The sequence below is a fragment of the Tenrec ecaudatus genome, chromosome 5, assembly GCF_050624435.1.
Source record: "Tenrec ecaudatus isolate mTenEca1 chromosome 5, mTenEca1.hap1, whole genome shotgun sequence".
NCBI classification, from domain to species: Eukaryota; Metazoa; Chordata; class Mammalia; order Afrosoricida; family Tenrecidae; genus Tenrec; species Tenrec ecaudatus.
In genome coordinates this window covers 178,333,740-178,352,183 of record NC_134534.1, presented here as the reverse complement: position 1 = coordinate 178,352,183, position 18,444 = coordinate 178,333,740, and the positions used below count along the sequence as shown (strand labels likewise).

General features: G+C 42.1%; 2 protein-coding genes across 3 annotated transcripts in view; one reads left to right on the top strand and one right to left on the bottom strand.

Moving 5' to 3' along the window:
- Window positions 1-18,444, bottom strand: part of ZNF438 (zinc finger protein 438) — a 182,968-nt gene that overhangs the window by 77,975 nt on the left and 86,549 nt on the right. The gene's annotated exons all lie outside the window — the stretch shown is intronic.
- Window positions 6,026-6,464, top strand: LOC142449038 (small ribosomal subunit protein eS12-like). Its single transcript, XM_075550801.1, has one exon. The coding sequence runs from the start codon at window positions 6,061-6,063 to the stop codon at window positions 6,457-6,459; it is 399 nt and encodes a 132-aa protein (XP_075406916.1). The 5' UTR covers window positions 6,026-6,060; the 3' UTR covers window positions 6,460-6,464.

The following is an 18,444-nucleotide window of genomic DNA, read 5'->3' as shown; positions in this document are numbered from 1 at the left end:
GCTATTTGTTGCTCCTCTGGCAACACCACAGTCTTGATTAAGCCACTTTCTGGAAACGTTTGGAGGTTAAACAGTTTCACTCTCCCAGTTGTGTTTTCCAGATTGTTTGGGATAGTCTCATTCCTTTACATTTCCAATGAACTTTTAGGAATCAACTTGTTCATTTAAAAAAGAATATCCAGACATCTGCACATTCATGTTCACCAAAGCACTGTTCAAGGCAGCAAGAAGGTGGAGAACCCCGGATAGAGAAGCTTCGGGGCACCCACACAGTGGGCTACTGTGCTTTGTGGGAAAATGAGCATGAGACAGGAAGGAGCCTGTGGCAGGGTTGGGCCTGGAGAACATGATCCTGAGTGAAATGAGTGGGTCACAGGAGGGCAAATATTACATGAGACCATCGTTAAAAAGGAAAAACAAAACAAGGCAAAGACTTTCACACCAAAGGAAACAGCCTTTGGAGGTTTACCAAGGAAGGAGGACAAGCGAAAGGAGACGAGTAAGATGAAATGATAAGCTAACAGGGATCGGCAAACTTTTGAGATAGAAGAGCCACTTCTGTCCCTTATGACAATTTAAAAATTATTTGAGAGCCATCACTATTTTTTTACAACGGAAATCACCATTATCTGAATAATATTCTAATTTAAATGAAACTATGATCATTTCATTTTCATTTGCAATTGGACTTCAGGGCCACGGGTGTGTACCGAAAGAGCCACAGACGGCTCCGGAGTGGTGGTTTGCCGACCTCCGGGCACGATGGTTTTTGTTGTTGTTGTTAGATGCCATCGAGTCAGCTATGACCCATAGTGACCCTGTGGAGAACAGAACCACACACTGTGTGGTCTGGAGGCATCCTCACGATTGTTGTAGCCACCGCATCACTGCATCTCATAGAGGGCCTTCCTCCTTTTCGCTGTCTCTCCATGTTGCCAAGCAGGGTGTCCTTCTCCAGGGGCTGGGCTCTCCTGGCAATATGGCCAAAGTATGTAAGATGAAGTCTTGCCATCCTCGCTTCTAAGCACTCTGGTCTTAATTCTTCTAATGTAGACCGTAATGTCCTTTTAGCAGTCCATAGTACATCCGATGCTATTCTCCGGCACCACAATTCAAAGTCATCAAGTCTTCTTCAGTCTTCCTTATTCAAAGTCCAACTGTCACATGCATATGAGGCCATGGAGAATACCCTGGGTTGGGTCAGGCCCACCTTAGGTCTCAAACTAACACCCTTGCTCTTCAATCCTCTAAAGAGGTCTTGTGCAGCATATTGACCTACTGCAATATATCTTTTGATCTCTCGACTGCTGCTTCCATGAGCATTGCCTGTGGATCCAAGGAAAGACAAAATTCTTAACAACTTCAACCTTTTCTCCATGTATCATGTTACCTGTCATGGTCCAGTTGTGAAGGTTTTGGTCTTGAGATTCAGTTGCAATCCATACTGAAGGCTGCAATCCTTGATGTTCATCAGCAAGTGCTTCAAGTCCGCCTCACTTCTAACAAGCAAAGTTGGGTCACTTGCATATCACAGGTTAGTAAGCCTTCTTCCAATTCTGCTGCCACATTCTTCTTCATGCCATCCAGCTTCTCTGATTAACTGCTCAGCGTGCAGACTGAACAAGTACGGTGCAAAGATACAACGCAGACACACACACCTCTCCTGATTTGAAACCACGCAGTTTGCCCATGTTCGGTTCACACAATTGCCTCATGATATATGTACAAGTTCTGTATGAGCACAAGGACATATTCTGGAAATCCCATTCTTTTCAAAGTTATCCATAATTTATTATAGTCCACACAGTCAAATGCCTTTGCATAGTCAATGAAACACAAGTAAACATCTTTATGGTTTTCTCTGCTTTGAGTCAAGATCCATCTGACATCAGCTATGCTATGCCTTGTTCCACGTCCTCTTCGGAACCTGGCCTGAACTTCTGGCAGCTCTGAGTCAAGGTAGTGCTGCAACCGTTGTTGGATACTCTTAAGAAAAATTTTACTTGCCTGCATTATCAATGATATTGTTCTATAGTTGGAGCATTTTATTGGGTCACCTTTCTTTGGAATGGGGACAAATATGGATCTTTTCTAGTCAGTTGGGCTGGAGGGTCATACTGATTAACACATGAGCTAACGTTACTGACAGGTATTGACAGTGGGCTAGAGTGTTGTCAGGATAGTCACGTGGGTGTAGTGGAAAATGGTAAGCCACAGGAGGGAGAAGAAAAATCAAAGGAAGGGAGGTCGGTTCAGCCTATGGGAGGTTAGGTAAGTAGCTTGAATTGTTGAGTACAAAAATTAATTATCTGAATGTATATCCTAACCTAATTCAAAATCAGAAAGGGGAGGGATATCCTGCTGAGATTATAATACAGGTTATGTTGAATCTACAGATCAATTTTGGGGAAATGATTATAAATTAAATCTTCTGACCCATGAACATTGTATCTCTTATAATTTACTTAAATTTGATTTTTTCCCCCCATAACATTTTTTATTGCATGTTGCTGTTTTCGATGTAGAGGCTTTTCATGTCTTTTGTTAAATTCATTCCTAAATGACTTTACTTTGTTTTAGAATGGGAAATGGGCTTATTATTTACTTCCATTTAAACCAACTCATTATTTACCTCTCTTTGAAAATATTAAATACATCAAATCTGTGAGAAATTTGGTTTAGTAGCTCTCAATACTTTTGTACAGTAAAAAAAAAAGACGAATTTCAAAATAGAATTCCGTATATACTTTCACTGACAGTAAGATAAAGGACTGGAGGGAGTCTGACAGCACACATGCTGGAAAACAGCACCAGGACACTGGATAATCCATCCCCATTGCAAGTGTATTCCTTGAGGGGGCGAGCACATCCTGTGACCGGGATGCAGGTACATGGGCTTCTTTGGTATTCATCCCATTGGCTCGTCTATGAGACTCTTTGTGACCCTCCTGTGGGCTTTCCCCACTTTCGTAGTGATGGAGACATATAGATTCCATCAAACAGGCTCTGGATTCTCCCTGCTTGTCACTGATGAACCAAGGAGCCCCGACTCATTCATAATTTGGGGGTAGTTTTTTCTACATTTTCTAAAGAATGGTTATCCACAGTGTCATACAAAACCAAGTGTCAGGGGACATTCAAGTACAGGGCATGTGTTTCTGTTAAGTACTCATCTATTCTTCCTGACATATATTAACATATAGAAACAAAATACCTTTGTGTGTGTTTTTAAATGTTGCTCTTGGGCTAAAAATGACTTGTTTTCCCTCAATAGCCATCATTTTTCTATGTTGATTTGGATTTCTTCTAAGATACTTTCGTTTGCAGCAGTTGCTGCCCCATTCCTTTTTCTTAGGAGGAAAGCAAAGTTAATTAAGCTCTGTCATCCTCTTTATACTTGGTACTTCCACCTGCTCTGTGCAGCTACGTATTGGCATTCCCTGGGCAATCAGACTGAAGAAGTCATTGTATGGCTCGACAATATATCAACAGCAAAGAGCACTGCAGTACAGTTGTCTGACAGATGAACTTCCATTTGTTTCATCTGCTTCTGTCAATCATCCAGGTCAAGACAGAAATACCATGATGTAGCTGGTAGAACACTCAGCTCAGAGATTCCGCTTCAAAACAGCAAAAACTATAATGCCCTTCCTCAGATGGCTTCTCAAAAAGGAATAGAGAGAAGGCATGTGTGCATGTGCGTACACACACACACACACACACACACACAACCAGTTTACAAAATATAGTTTCATTCAAAAGTGGTAGGTGTGCTATATTTTAATTTTTCACCATCCCAAACATATTCATGGTTTTTCAAACTTATGCAAGATCCTTCGCAGATTTAGTGTTGTCTACCCAAAAGCAAAGTCGATACTTAAGATGTTTGACAATAGCATTCATGGTCTCAGCATAACTCACGCCCACGAGCGTATACCCCTCCACGTGAACTAATTTTCCTGTTTTAGATCCTTTCCATCAGTGAGACTGATAGAGTCATTATTCTCTCCCACTTTTCCAAGAAACCCAAAGGTCTGGGCGAGAGGCTAGCTCTCATACGTGGCTTTATCAGACCCCATGTCGAGGCCAAAGTCCACTGCAGGGGCAACGGTCTCTCATGACTGGAACAAGGAACGCTGAAGTCTTGCCACGTCCAGGTCTGCAGCCCCAAGTACATCTTTACATTTAAATCCGGGTTGGTTTGTTTTTTAAAGTCTATCCTCTAGTGGAGCCTCAAGAAATGCTTACGTGAACAACTTTTGAGTTTTTTTTTAAACTATCTACCTGGTGACTTACACATAAATATAAAAATCCATGTATCTGACTCTTTTCTTGAAATTCTGGTCAGTATTCTTCATTTTCTTATATCAAATGAAATATGAAACTCAAATACTTTTTTCCCTCTTAAAAATAACTTACTCCATTTACCAGTTCCCTCAAGGGAATCTCTCTATCTCAGAAAGTCCAGCAACCTAACGAGGCTCAATACACAGTATGCTCTTTCAATGTTTGAATTCAAGTTTCTTCTATTTCAAAAATTTTTAAATCTGCAAACATTGCTTTTCTAAGGTTAATCTGGGTTTCCCTTTGGGTCTGTATAGAGCCATACACCTGCTTTCCCTGTCTTCTAAACAGTCAACTCGAAACAGAAGTACATGGGGGCCCATGAAGGCTGTCCAGGAGACACGTGGGCACAGAGAGCAGTCATGCGATTAATTTCCAACTCCCATTCATCTTTAGCATTGACCTTTCTGGGAAGGCCTGGCCTGCTTTGTACTTTCTCTCCCTATACTCTTTCACCATCACACTTTCCCCGTTTTTGGAATAGTACTGCATGCGGCCTACTAATCTTGTCTGGCGCACTTCGCTTTGAAGTAAAAATCACCAGGATATCAAACAATTTAAAACATCGGTGTCGCTAAATCCTAGAATCAAAGGACTCGTTCTTTCTGTCCTCTACATGTTTTATGTTAAAGTGGGATTTTTATGTTAAAGTGGGGTATCTGGGCTGATGTTAGTTGGTGTATTTTCAAATGTAATTACCTTTTGAAGGAAAAGGTTGCAAACATTTTACTTAGAGACAGACTTACTTGTTCATGCCCTAATTACTGGTAAGGAAGCATCACTCCTGCGAGAGTAAAGGGAGTGCAGAGCTGAGAAACACTGAAGGCAGTAGCACCTTATTGTATCCAGGCAACATGGGAAGGCTCTGTACAGTATCTATTTATCTATCTTAGAATTAGAATTCATCCATGTGATGGTTGTCATGGAGACATGTATTAACATAATCATTTGAGTTGAAAAATCAAGTTGCACTTCTAAAGACAGAAGGAAATTTAATATGGATAAGTTTGAAAATGCGGACTAACTTTGTTGCTTTGACTCAATGGCAATTTCTCCCTAAATTGAATGGATCACATTTATAGCTTTAAGGTATTGATTACAAATCAAACAAACAAAAAACTTTGAAGTACCCTGCATGAAAAATATTTCTTCGAAAATATTCCATGGACACATATGTATTTAAATTGCTATTTCCACTGACCTTTTCTAAGTACAGTAAGTTAAACAGGTCCCTCCAGATAAAAGGGTAACACGTATAACAGTCATCTGATAAGGCTCAGTCTTTATGATCAACTTCCCAGGTTGAGCAAGCTAATGGCTCTGGTAATTGTGTAACCGATCTTTTAAAAATCAGTTTTATTGAAATATAATTAATATATCATCTAATTTAATACTTCGATTATAGTAAAAACAGTTGTGCAAAAGTCCTTTTTTTATCAAATCAGGTGGCCCTCCATTTTTTGTTTGATACAAATGTAGGGATAATTGCGTTTAAGCAGAGAGGACATAAAATAACATTTTAATTTATATTATCACTATCGTTTCTGGTGTATAACTAACGCAGGAGGCAGGGGAAGGTGAATCCACGATCATATCTGGCATACTGTAAACACCATGCGAAAATGGAGAGGGAGCTCTTTCCCTGTCCCCGCCGAGCTGTGCGGAGGCGGAGGCTCCGGTGTGTTCAAGATTTGGTCCCACCCGTAACCTACCGCCATGGCCGAGGAAGGCATTGCTGCTGGAGGTGTAATGGACATTAACACTGCATTACAAGAGATGCTAAAGACCGCCCTCCTCCACGATGGTCTAGCATGTACAATCCGCGAAGCTGCCAAAGCCTTAGACAAGCACCAAGCTCATCTTTGTGTGCTTGCATCCGACTGTGATGAGCCTGTGTATGTCAAGTTGGTGGAGGCCCTTTGTGCTGAACACCAGATCAACCTCATTAAGGTTGATGACAACAAGAAACTAGGCGAGTGGGTGGGCCTCTGCAAAACTGATAGAGAAGGAAAACCCCGGAAAGTGGTTGGTTGCAGTTGTGTGGTTGTTAAGGACTATGGCAAAGAATCTCAAGCCAAGGATGTTATTGAAGAATACTTTAAATGCAAAAAATGAGAAAATAAAACTTTGCTAATTGTTAAAAAAAATGGGGAGGGAGGCGGCGTCAGAGTTACTTTAACTCCCCCGGGTGAAGGTGAAGAAGCCGGCAGCACCTCCCTCCCCACATGGCTTCCTGAGGTAGACGCCAGGCATGTCTCCACTCTCCAACCTTTCTACCAGTGTGGACCCCAACTCGCCTTCCCCCCTTCGCCAGCCCACCCCACAACCTGGAGCCCTGATGGTATAGAAGCTACTCATTGGGCTGCGATTGGCAAGGTTAGAACTGTGAGGTCGGCAGTTCAAAGCCACCAACAGCCCACTTGGAGAAAGATGGGGTTTTCTAGTCCCTTGAAGAGTCACAGTCACTCCTTGGTGTGACGCAGACCCTCACCCCGAGTAGCTCGGAGGCAGTGAATAATAGCTATCCAAGTCTGCGATAAAAAACAGCCTCCAGAAAGACAGGAAAGAGCTGGGAGACAAAGGGCCTCTATAGAGGTTTAAATACAGGCATGCACACATGCAAATATATTTACATATGATGATGGAGAAATAGATCTATGTGCATATATTTATACGATTAGTATTAAGGTAGCAGATGGACATTGGGAAACAGAAATATGTATATATATGGATCTCGGGAGGCGGGGCCGGGGGGCAGGGGATAAAGAGTTACAGTCTCGGAATCCTGTCCTCTAGGGTTGTCATGAGTTTCAGCTGAAGCCTAGTGAGGTGGCAAAACTGACCAATCCCCACATTTAGGTTCATACATTTATAATTTAACCGTTTCTCATTTTGTGTACGGTGTGAGGTGAGGGGTCTAATTTCATTGTTTTATAAGGCCCAGCACGGTACACGGAAAAAGGCATACTTTCCTCCCATGGATCTATATAATACTTGTTTTCATCGAAAATTAAGTTTCCACATATAGATGAATTTGCTTCTAGATTCTTGCAAAATTGGCATGGGGCTGTGTCTGGGAAAATCTGAATAAAACCTGTGGTTTAGTTAACAGTTTTATACTAAGACTAATCTCCTAGTTTAAAAAGATATGCTACAGCTATGTAGGATATTAATTATTTCACAAGAAACTATTTAAAAATTTTAAATTTCTGGAATTTTGTCATTACTGTTGGTTTGGAAGTGGAATTGGCTTTCTTATATTGATCTTGCTGTCCGACAAAACTAAACGCTGTACTTGTTTCTAAGAACTTACTTGTAGAGTTTTCTACAGAGATAACTGTATCCTTTGCCAATGAGAATAGCTACTTTCTTCTTTCACCTTTTCTAGGAGGTCTTGCCCCTTCTCTCATCTTCTGTTGATTAGTCTCTCTGCATAATAGTGCACAGAAATGATCATATTAGGCATTACTGTTTGTTGAGTTAAAGTATACCAAATGATACTCAGAACTTACTTTAATTTCATCAAAATAATCTAGGAAAAGTAAGTTCCAATCTGTTGCTTAAAACATCTCTATCATAGGGATAGTGAGATATTACTTGTTTTTGTTTTTCAGTTTCAATCGCTACAATATTTATTGAAAGCTTGGAGTCCCTGGGTGGGGTAAATGATTAATGCACTAAGGTGCTAAAAGAGAGATCGGAGGGGCCTTGAAAGAACAGACCTTGGCAATCTCCTTCCAAAAATTGGCCTTTGAAAGCCCTTTGAGCAGATTCTTCAGACAAACATGGAGTCATCATAATAGGGGAACAAGTCAATGGCAACTGGTTTATTAAGAAAGCACAGAATATTATATATATATATCCATATATCTACATGAATAATGTGAACAAAACAAGTAAGATGACATGTTATTAAAATAAACACAGTGATCTTGATCTGTTCAAATTTTGTTTTCTTTCTTGGAAGGCATGGACCTGTCCCTTGGTGATTCCTGCCCACTCAGAGTTTACAGTGCGAAGCTTTCCCCATTGGATCTAGATACAGCCTTGTGAGGCGTTCTTTCTGACAGCATGTCAGCGGACATCACTCAATGTCAATTCCAAGGCCGGGCCTTTTTGAAGCAAGTGAGCCTTCACGTTCTTTCCTCGCTGCTAGAGGGCTCCATCCGAGACCAGGTCCCCGCTGATGTGGGACATCCACTCTGCACTGTTTCCTGAGCAATAAACACTTGTATTGTTTCCTTATCAATAAATACTTTTATGTTTAAACCATTACATTTGGGGGTCTATTGATTACAGCATGTAACTTTCTCTACCATCCCCAAATGTTATCTTTAAAATGGGATTCCTACTGATAAAATAAACCGTAAAATGTGTGGGAATGGTTTAATAGGCAGCAGAAGATGGGGAAAAGCTAAGTGAAAATTGGAAATATAGATGTGTCCAGGCAGAAACAAAAGGCCCAACAAGAACAGTTCTGGTGGCACTAACCGTGGTGATGTGAGTGAAGACAGGGTGTCTGGGGAGGAGCCAGGCGCTCAATTAACTGGGTGGGGACATCCATTGGAAGGCAGCTTGCATTCTGAACACAGGTTATACAGGTGTACCCAATGGTCAAACTCATCAAACCGAACACTTACACTCCGAAACTCATCAAACTGAAACTGTACATTTGATGTATAGTATACCTCAATTTAAAGCATGCCGATGAAACTTAGGAATGCAGAACAACACTTTCCCACCCATGCGGCCCATCCAAACCCAGTCCGCGGCCATTGAGGCAAATCTAGCTCATCATGACTCTATGTAGGTTTTCGGAAACTGCAAATCCTTACAGGAATGACACCCTCATCTTTCTCCAAGGGCAGCTGGTGGGCTTGAACCACTGACCTTGTAGCCCATAGCCCCAAGCTATCATAAAAGAATTGAAAAATAGAATACCAAAACCACAGAATATCACTTGGCTGCATTTACTGAGGATCTGTGAGAGAGAAACGAGCACAGGCAAGAACTGGCTGTGCGAAGAGCCCAAACGCAAGGGCCTGGGGAATTGGGAAATCTGGAACCTCCTAACCTCATATATTTCACACAATGAGAAATAAGCTGCGAAAAGATTCTGTGCATCCAAGACTGGCTGCACTTTCCCAGGTAAACAGGGACTCAGCGTGGCTGCATATCAGGTTAAATGTGAGTACAGGGAGCCCTTGCTCAATGGCCGAGATCAGATCCAAAGTGTGTCTGAGTTGAATCTGTCGGTAAGATGGAACAGGTGCCGACGGTTTTTATTTAGCCTTACTTCAGTGCAAGAAATGACTGCATGGTTCTTTAGTGATTTAAAAGCGACATGTACAGCAAGTGAAAGCTGATTGTGATGAAGACCGAGGGGCAAGGAGAGACCGGCTCAATCATTTCAACGCGAGGAACAATTTACTTAACATTAAAGAGCAAGTACAGGGTGTTTGTAAGTTGGACGTTCATAACCTGGAGATTTCTCAGGAAACCTGTTCCAGACATAAACAACACGCCAGCAAGCTGAGAGTGGGGAGAGTAGGGAGCAGGAGTGAAGAAGATAAGAAACAAGTCAAGCGTGGGTCCTCTGGATGTATTCACCATCTGCGATGACCATGTAATTTATTGTCCAAAGCTGTAAGAGTAAGCGAGGGTAGCATTGCTCACTATGCTAGGCTATTTGGACCAACCAGTTGCTTCCTGAGGAACCCTGATGGCATCGTGGGTCATGCATTGCCATGAGGACTTGAAGGTCAGCAGATCAAAACTACCTGTCTCTTCTGCAGGAGCAAGATGAAGTTCGTTCCCATAATGCTTTACAAGTCTGGGAAACCCACAGGGGAAGTTTCACTGTGTCGTGTAAGGTTAAGTTGCGTCTGAGTCGACTGGATGGCAGTGAGCTGAGCTGCTCTATTGGGAGAGAAAGATTTACAGCCTCAGAAACCAAGGGAACAGTCGCACCCCGTCCTAGACCATCCCTATGAGTCAGTATTGACTCAGGGTAATGGATTTGGTTCTATGCTCAGACGAAGGATATAATCGTATACTTGTGCTAGATTGGGGCAGGGAGTCACTATGTTACTAGTACAGGAAATTAACAGCAAGAAACGAGAAGCCTACTCAATTCTGGAGGAAATACCTAATATTTGTCAAAACGAACAAAAACAACCCATAAGCTATGACTCTTTGACACTTTGAGCCCTAAAGCAATGTTCACAAGGAGGAAACAAAGGCCCCAGGGCTTCCAAAAGAAGGAACCTTCCAGAAGGCAGAGTCAAGTCCTGGAGAACAATGGATAAAGGCATTTCTTCTAGAGCAGTGGTTTTCAACCTTCCTAATGCCTCGGCCCTTTAATGCAGTTCCTTACGTTGTAGTGACCCCCCCCCATCATAAAATTATTTCCATGGCTACCTCATAATTGTAATTTCGCGACTGTGATGAATCGGGTGACCCCTGTGAAAGGGTCATTCGATCCCCAAAGGGGTCGTGACCCACAGGTTGAGAACCACCGTTCTAGTAAGCAGGAGCAGAATCTAATCAAAAGGCTTGCTGCCATCCCTCAAACTGCTTTTAGAAACGGAGTATTCTGGCTCCTAGATGTTCTCTCAGCTTCAGGAGATTAAACACAAACTTGCAATTTGCTAATTGAGGTTAATGCAATAAATTATGGACAGTCCATGTAAGGTGCGGATGGTGAGAATGTAAATTGGAAGAATCTTTTGCAAAGATCACGGAACTGACTGCCAGGAGACTATGATTTCCCTCCAACCTTTGCTATTAACTGGATGACCCTGGATAAATCATGATTTCTCAGGATTTCAGCTCCTTCATTTGTAAAATGAAGAAGAGGATGCCTTCCAATTCTATACTTTTAATTTAAAATTCTTGACCTTGCTGAGCCAAAAGAAAATGACAAAAATCCTTTCTAAAATGTCATTACTTAGAGGATCCATAACAGAATGGTTGGTTGGTCTGGTCTTTACAGCACAAGCAACTCAGCAAAATTCTAAAAAAAAAGTTATATTGGCAAGAAAAAAATTGGCACTCTTTCACTTCTTGACTTTTCTATATTTGTTTGGTCTCATCTTAATACATTAAGGGATAGAATAATATATAAGCTTTTGAAAGCGGGATAAAGATACTTGTCTTTCATTTCATTAGGCTTTAGCAACTAATCCAAAAAGAAAGGAGGTGGAAGATCCCCATCCAGCCTCCACATTACAACATGCCCATGATATTTACTGATTCTTTTAGTACCATACTAACCCCTTTTTTATCATTAATTTTTTCACATTTCATTATTGATATATTCATTAAATCCTAAAAACAGAATTTCTTCTAAGTAATTAAAGCTGGAAAAATATATCTGCTAGATTTCACCTTTTGATGTTCAGGGCTTTGCCTTTTTCATTAACAGAAAAACTAATCATCTATATGCATACTCATTATCCATAATTACTTAACTGTATACATTGAACAGTCACAAATCTAAAGGAACCAGTATGCAAATGGTCACTTTGAATCACTAGCTGATGGGACCCAGAAGAGAATGGTCAGCCTTCTGCAAGCCCTGCTAACACATCCTAGAATCAACAGAGAACTTCAAAGTCACGTTGATTGATAATACTGTAGACTACATGTTGTACTACGGAACAAAAAAAACAATACAAAATCTACAATCCTCTGAAAAGCAATGGCCAATTATTTGTCCAGTTAAGCACATTTTAAAGATGAGCTACCCAAACCAGTAGTAAGAAAACAATCCAGATACCTGGCACACACATCTGCAGGCCAACCTCGGCTCATTCGAGTGTGAATGAATTTGAAGGACAGACCACTGGAACTTGAAGGACAGACCACTGGAACATCCCAAGGGCAGTGGTTGTTCCAAGAGACTTAATGGCAACTCCTCCCTGATAAAGAAATGCTGTTTTAATGATAAAAAAAATGATTCCTTAAGAGACTATCTCACAAACTGAGATGTTTCCATATTTGTTCTTCTCAAAGCATTGTGACAGGAAGCTTCAAAAAGTTCATAGAAAAATCGCGTTTTTCCACATAGAATTTTTCTATGAATTTTTCAGGTCCCTCATATCATATGACAAACCTTCACTTTTGGAAACTTTAAGGTTCGTCTCTTTCTTCTGTCCCAGGAACATGCCCTGTATCCTCAATAACTTCCTCTCGTCTTCTGTCTTCTCTCGCCTTGTTCGGTTACTGGATCATCTTCTTGCCCCCGTTTCTGTTTTCTTTCTGTGTGGGTGTGTATATGTGCTTTCCCCCATTTTCTGGGAGACTTCCTGAGAGTCGACTTTTAACCCCTCTAATAAATTTATTTTTGCCATGATATTCGTAATTTTATGAGTTATTTATTATTCTTTTTAAACACAGTCTTCTTACTTCAGAGATGCAAAATCCTCTCATATTTTCAAGCATATAGCTTTTTTAAAAAAAGATTCCTACTGCTGTCACTATCATTTGTTACTGTTGTCTTTGCTTTTTAAAATTGGAGGCTTTCCTCCCAATCTTGTGATTGTTGGCCGCCTACTGCCATTTATTATGTGCAAAATCTTTACACAGCAAGCTGGAAGCTGGGTCTGGGGGGCTGAAGCTTGCTGAGTGATGAGCTTCACTGAAGGACCACTAGGCTGCATGCAGGCTTTTTCGGCGGGAACTAGGGACCGTAGGGTTTTTCTCTGGAATTAGTCAGTTTCTCACAGAACCATCTTCCAATACAAGACTTGTCCCCTTTGAATTTGGTTCCTGGCGTTCTAAAAACAAGGCAGACTTTTACTTAATCCCTGTACCCCGCACCCCCCATTTCAGTGTACTTGAGACGACATTCTCTCAAGCTTTTGTTTCTCCAAAGAACAAATTTCCCCCTGCCTAGGATAACTGGGGGAGGGGGGGGGGATAACTGGGAGGGATTTCGATTGCTGAAGAAGCTGAGGATCTTTCCTTGATCATTGGTTTTTAGCCCATGGTTTACCTTCTTCAGCCAAACCTGACACCTCTGCTCACAGGGCCAGAGGTTCTCAGAGTCAAACTGTCTCCTGCCGACGTGCTCATCCTCTCGAGGGGCTTCCATGTCCTTCTCCACTTTGTGAGCCACAGCCTCACACACTGCCCAGCTACACATGTGATGGTGTGGGATTACTGCTCTGACCAACTTTTCTTCAAAGAAAGAGTTGGAATTTTTGTTTCCTATTGGTTTTGTTTTAAACCAGAGAAGGCAAAGAGTTTGCTCAAACCAGAAATTACAGCCTGAACTAGTTCCCTTATCATTTTTAATGATTTAAAGTTGCTGCAGCGTTGCTCTACCAAACACACATTCTCTTCTTCCTTGTAAGGCAGTTGGCGACAGCTATGCCTCTTCACCCACTGAGGTCCCTAGAGACTTCTAGTCAGTGGGCGAAGCCTCTCAATCACAGCATTAGGAAAACATGCCAAGGGTGGGCCTTCATAGGACCCTAAATCCCAGGTACAGGAATGATTCCGAAAACAACACAGGGGACCAAAGGGAACTAGTCAGTATTTTCTCGGAGTGGAAGGCCTGACAGTTTGGATTCTCTCTCTGTTTGGTCTGTTAGAGTAGGCGGAGGATAGGCTTGGGCTGCTAGTGAGCACCTTCCTGCCCAAACACTGGACTGAAAAGTGGTGAGTACAGAAGCAAGCAGGGCTCGGAGAGAATCCCTATGGGATATTTTGAGTTCCTGGCTACAATGCTTGAAGCCCATTGTACTTCTGGAATCACTGCTAATGTAATAAGCTGACTAGAGCTGGCTTCCTTTCATTTGCAATGGAAAGAGTCCTGATGAATCTGTCATCTAATCTAAATGAACAAATTATTTACACTTGAACTATAAACACCACTTTTTGCCAAAAATTAAATGGTCTGACTTCTCTTATTTACCTGTGTGCATAAATCATAAATAACATACACCACTTCCACCATTAGGTTAGCCCTTGGACTTTATCTGAATATTCTCATGCTTTAAGGTAGCTGTCTCTTTCTTTGACAATTAGGCATATGTTCTGTAGCACTGCAAAGCTTATAGCTAATAATTTACAGAACCATTTCCCCCCACACTTCAATTTTTTTTTAATGTAAAGGCTATGTGGATAAATGAAATAATACATCTCATAAGATTTGGTCCCTTGCGAGAAAAGGTATGATTTAAATTCAAAGAATTACTCATCTTTAGCCAGATGACTAAAGACTAGGCCCAGAGACTGAAGACAAGGTTAACTTCAGCTCAAGGATTTATGGGAAGGAGGCAGTATGAGTCCAAGAAGACAGGTGAGGAGGCTTGGAAGCTTTGTGTTTCTTGGACCCTTTCCATGGAGTGGCTTCCTCATTATCTTCTATTGGGCATTGTACTTCCCATCAGTCAAGGTCTAAGCTCCTGGATTTGGAGCTCTTTCCTGAGTCTTATAACTCAAATGTACATAGGTGTCAATCTATAGACTCAAACAGATATATGAGTCAGGCAGAGAATTTAAAGAGTGAGCAGGCTAAAGACTTATTTGCATTAAAAATCCAATTTCCTTTTGTGAAACTCCCCCAACTGGCCATATAAGATCTGCTGGTCTTAGCCTACTAGGGCTTTTATGGGTCGGATTTATGATTTTTTGCTCCGTCTTAGTTTGACCACGGCTTGCTTCCTAATGCTATCTTACTAGTCACCGGCAACCCTCCTTTGCATAGGAGCTGTGTAAGAGTAAGAGGTCCTGAAAATGACCACAGCAGTTAACTGAGCACTTCCTGTGTACTAGGCCTTATTCTAAGTGTTTTACAAACATCAACTCATTTTGTTCCACCCTGTGAGGTAGATACCATGATTCCAATTTTATAGATAAGGTCCTGTGAAGGCTAAGCTACCTGCCCAAGGTCACAAGAAAGTTGTAGATTTGAAACCAAGCATTCTGGCCCCAGGATCCCTGCTCTTAACCCTTGCTCTGTACTCCACAGATATGCCATCCTGTCAATCTATTATGTCAAATTTCAGCCCAGGGAGTTGTGTAAGTATCTTTTAATTCCATTAAGAGAAAAATAACTGCCAACAGTAAGGCTGTAAGAACCAAAAAGTAGTGACTCCCACGGAACACGCCAACCCAAAGCCAAACTCATTACGATAGAATTCATACTGACTCGAGGAAACTCTATTGGACGGGGAAATCTGCCTCCGCGGGTTTCCGAGCCTGCAACGGTTGCTTAGCATAGGAAGCCTCATCTTTGCCCCAGGAGAGATTGGTGGTTTTGAACTGCTAACCTAAGGTGAACCTAACATGTACCCATTACACCATCAGGGCTTATTTGGCTCTAGCTGATTATTGCAACATAAAAGAGGCAGGACCCATGAAGTTGAATCTCAGTTTTACTGAGAACGAAGAGACATGGACACGTACATAAAGTTAGGCAATAATGAACTGAACCAGTCATTAGTTAAATAAACACGAGTTTATAAACAAGTCATGCTAAATACAAGTAGATATTATATAGCCACACAAAACACATTTATGGTCCAGATCTGGCCCCAGGGCACCTTTTCACGGGCTTTGTGTTGTTTCCCTGGCTTTCTAGGCCTACTTCCGTTTCCATCTCACTTCTCACACCTCAGACGAGTTCGTTCAAACATCAGCAGTTGCCAGCAGCCACAGCACTGTCACTGGGAGCCAGGAGGAAGTCACCCTTTGGTCAATGATGATTCTTTGCAATATGTTTAGTATGGCACATGCTGAAGAGTCCTACATTCAGGCATCTAAGAGGGCCCTACGGCAGCTCTCACAGGGATCACTCTGCATTGAATACGGTGAGCTCACACAGAAAGGCATGCAACAAGGTTATGTATTGATGAGTTGGTGGAAATATCGTGACCAGAGGCTTTCAGGGACCTATCTTATATTTTCTGTGGGAGCAATGGTTCAGAATTCACTAATTCAGTATTTGTGGTGATAACACACCATCTACCCTTGAGTTGATTCCAACTTACAGGGACCCCATGGGACAGCAGAACTGCCCCCCCCCCAAGGTTGTACAGCCTATGGAACTATATTGGCACATCTTTCCCCACAGAGAGAGGTTGGTAGGTTTGAACTGCTGACCTCTGGATTAGCAGTGGAACACTTTAACCACTATGCCGCCAGCACGCCTTTCCTAGAACATACCTACTGCAAATAATGAGAGCTGACTATAGTGACGTGTTTGGTGTAAGCTATGACATTGAGCCTTTTTCTCAGAGGAAGCACACATGAAAAGATCATGCCTTGAAATTATTTCCTGTTGGTCTCAAAAATAATGGCGCATTGCCTTTTAAATTTTACAGCAGTGAGAAACATCTGCAAATGTGTCCAATTTTGTGTGTGCTCTGTGTGGCCCGAGGGTAGATAATCTTAGAACATCTTAAAGGGTCCTAATGCCTCGACCCTTTAATACAGTTCCTCCTGTTGTGGTGACCCCCCAACCATAAAATTATTTTCGTTGGTACTTCATAACTGTCATTTTGCTACTGTTAATAATTGGGTGACCTCTGTGAAAGGGTTATTCAACCCCCAAAGGGGTCGCGACCCACGGGTTGAGAACCGCTGCCCTCAAAGCTGTACTGTCCTACACTAGCTACATGCATACGAGGGTTACCAAAAGCATCCAGCTTGTTTGTGCCACACAGAACTTCAATTCACGTTGTCGACTCCACTCTGCTAGCCAGCTCAGCTCTCTGGATCAGGGTGAGGTGCAGGTGCTCAGTACCAACCCCAGAGGGGCATGGGATGGAGGTGCGGTGAGAGGGTGCAGGCAGGGAGTAAGGATAGGTACAGTAGCCAGGAGACAAGTGAAGACTGCCAACAAAAAACCAATTAAATCTGATTTAAAAATTTTAAGTACACAGCCTGATTTAGGAGATTCTTCCCAATTTCAACTTAATGCTAGAGAATTCTGTGGCAATCATTACTTTACGTGACTCTGGATCTGGGCACAATTCTAACGAGCTAGGACTGCGGTACTGCATGTGTAGGCTTTATTAAATGTTTATGATAATCATGTAAGGGTCATATTCCTCATACACATAACTTCACTTACTATTAGGAGTTCAGTGTGTACATGAGCAGACAATGGTCTCCTTCGATTAAATGCAAACTGGCGGAAATGGGTGTTTAAGTTGCCAGGTTGTAAGAGAAGAGAGATCACATTAATGAGGGTGAAGCTGCATAATCAGTTTATAAAACAAATCATGCTGAGGGCCAAGCTGACATCACCAATGCCCGCACATCAAAGGTCACTTAGAGCTGTGATTCTTCTTGTTTTGCCCCACGATCACTGCTCCAAGCCAAGCTGCTTCTGATTTTCCTTCGATTCACATGCAACTGACCTATTATTTTCTCTTGGCAAACATCAATTCTACCATGTCGCTCGTCTTAGAAATCTTGGTGGCTCCCTACGGCTCAGGGGACTGAGGCCCAGCTCCTCAGCAGGACAGTCAAGGCCCATCCATCTCCTGCAAAGCTTCTCCATGCTGGCTGACTAGCAGACTCACTAGGGGAGCCTCTGAAAAAACTCAAGAGGCTCCGTGTCAAGCCCCAGCTGCTCTATTGATTAGTTCTGGGGTAAGGTCCAGGGACTTGGGGTTTGTAAGCCACATCTATGGTGGCTCTGATGTACTGACAGGGTTGAACCTCTGGTCTCATCTTCCCACCTATTGTCACACCCCACATGAAGATTCTGCTCCAGCTAGTAACACATGTTTGTTTGTTTGTTGTGTCTCCGGCCTTCTTTTCAGGTAACGAATCTAGCTGAAGGAGCCTCAGTTTGGCCATGGGCTGTTTAGCCGCAAGTTCGGCAGCTCATGGCCATCAGCCACTCCACAGGAGAAAGATGAGGCTTTCTGTTTCCCATAAAGATGCATAGCCTTGGATACCCACAGGGACATTTCCACTCTATCCTACAGGGTCAGTATGAGTCAGATTCAAGGCCATGTCAGTAAGGGAGTTTAAAAATATAGCTGAGAATATTATTTCTTCTCTGAGCTCTTTCCGTAGCACCACTCTCTTTGCAACTACTGGGAAGCAAAAGGATATTGCCATTCTGTTCATCCT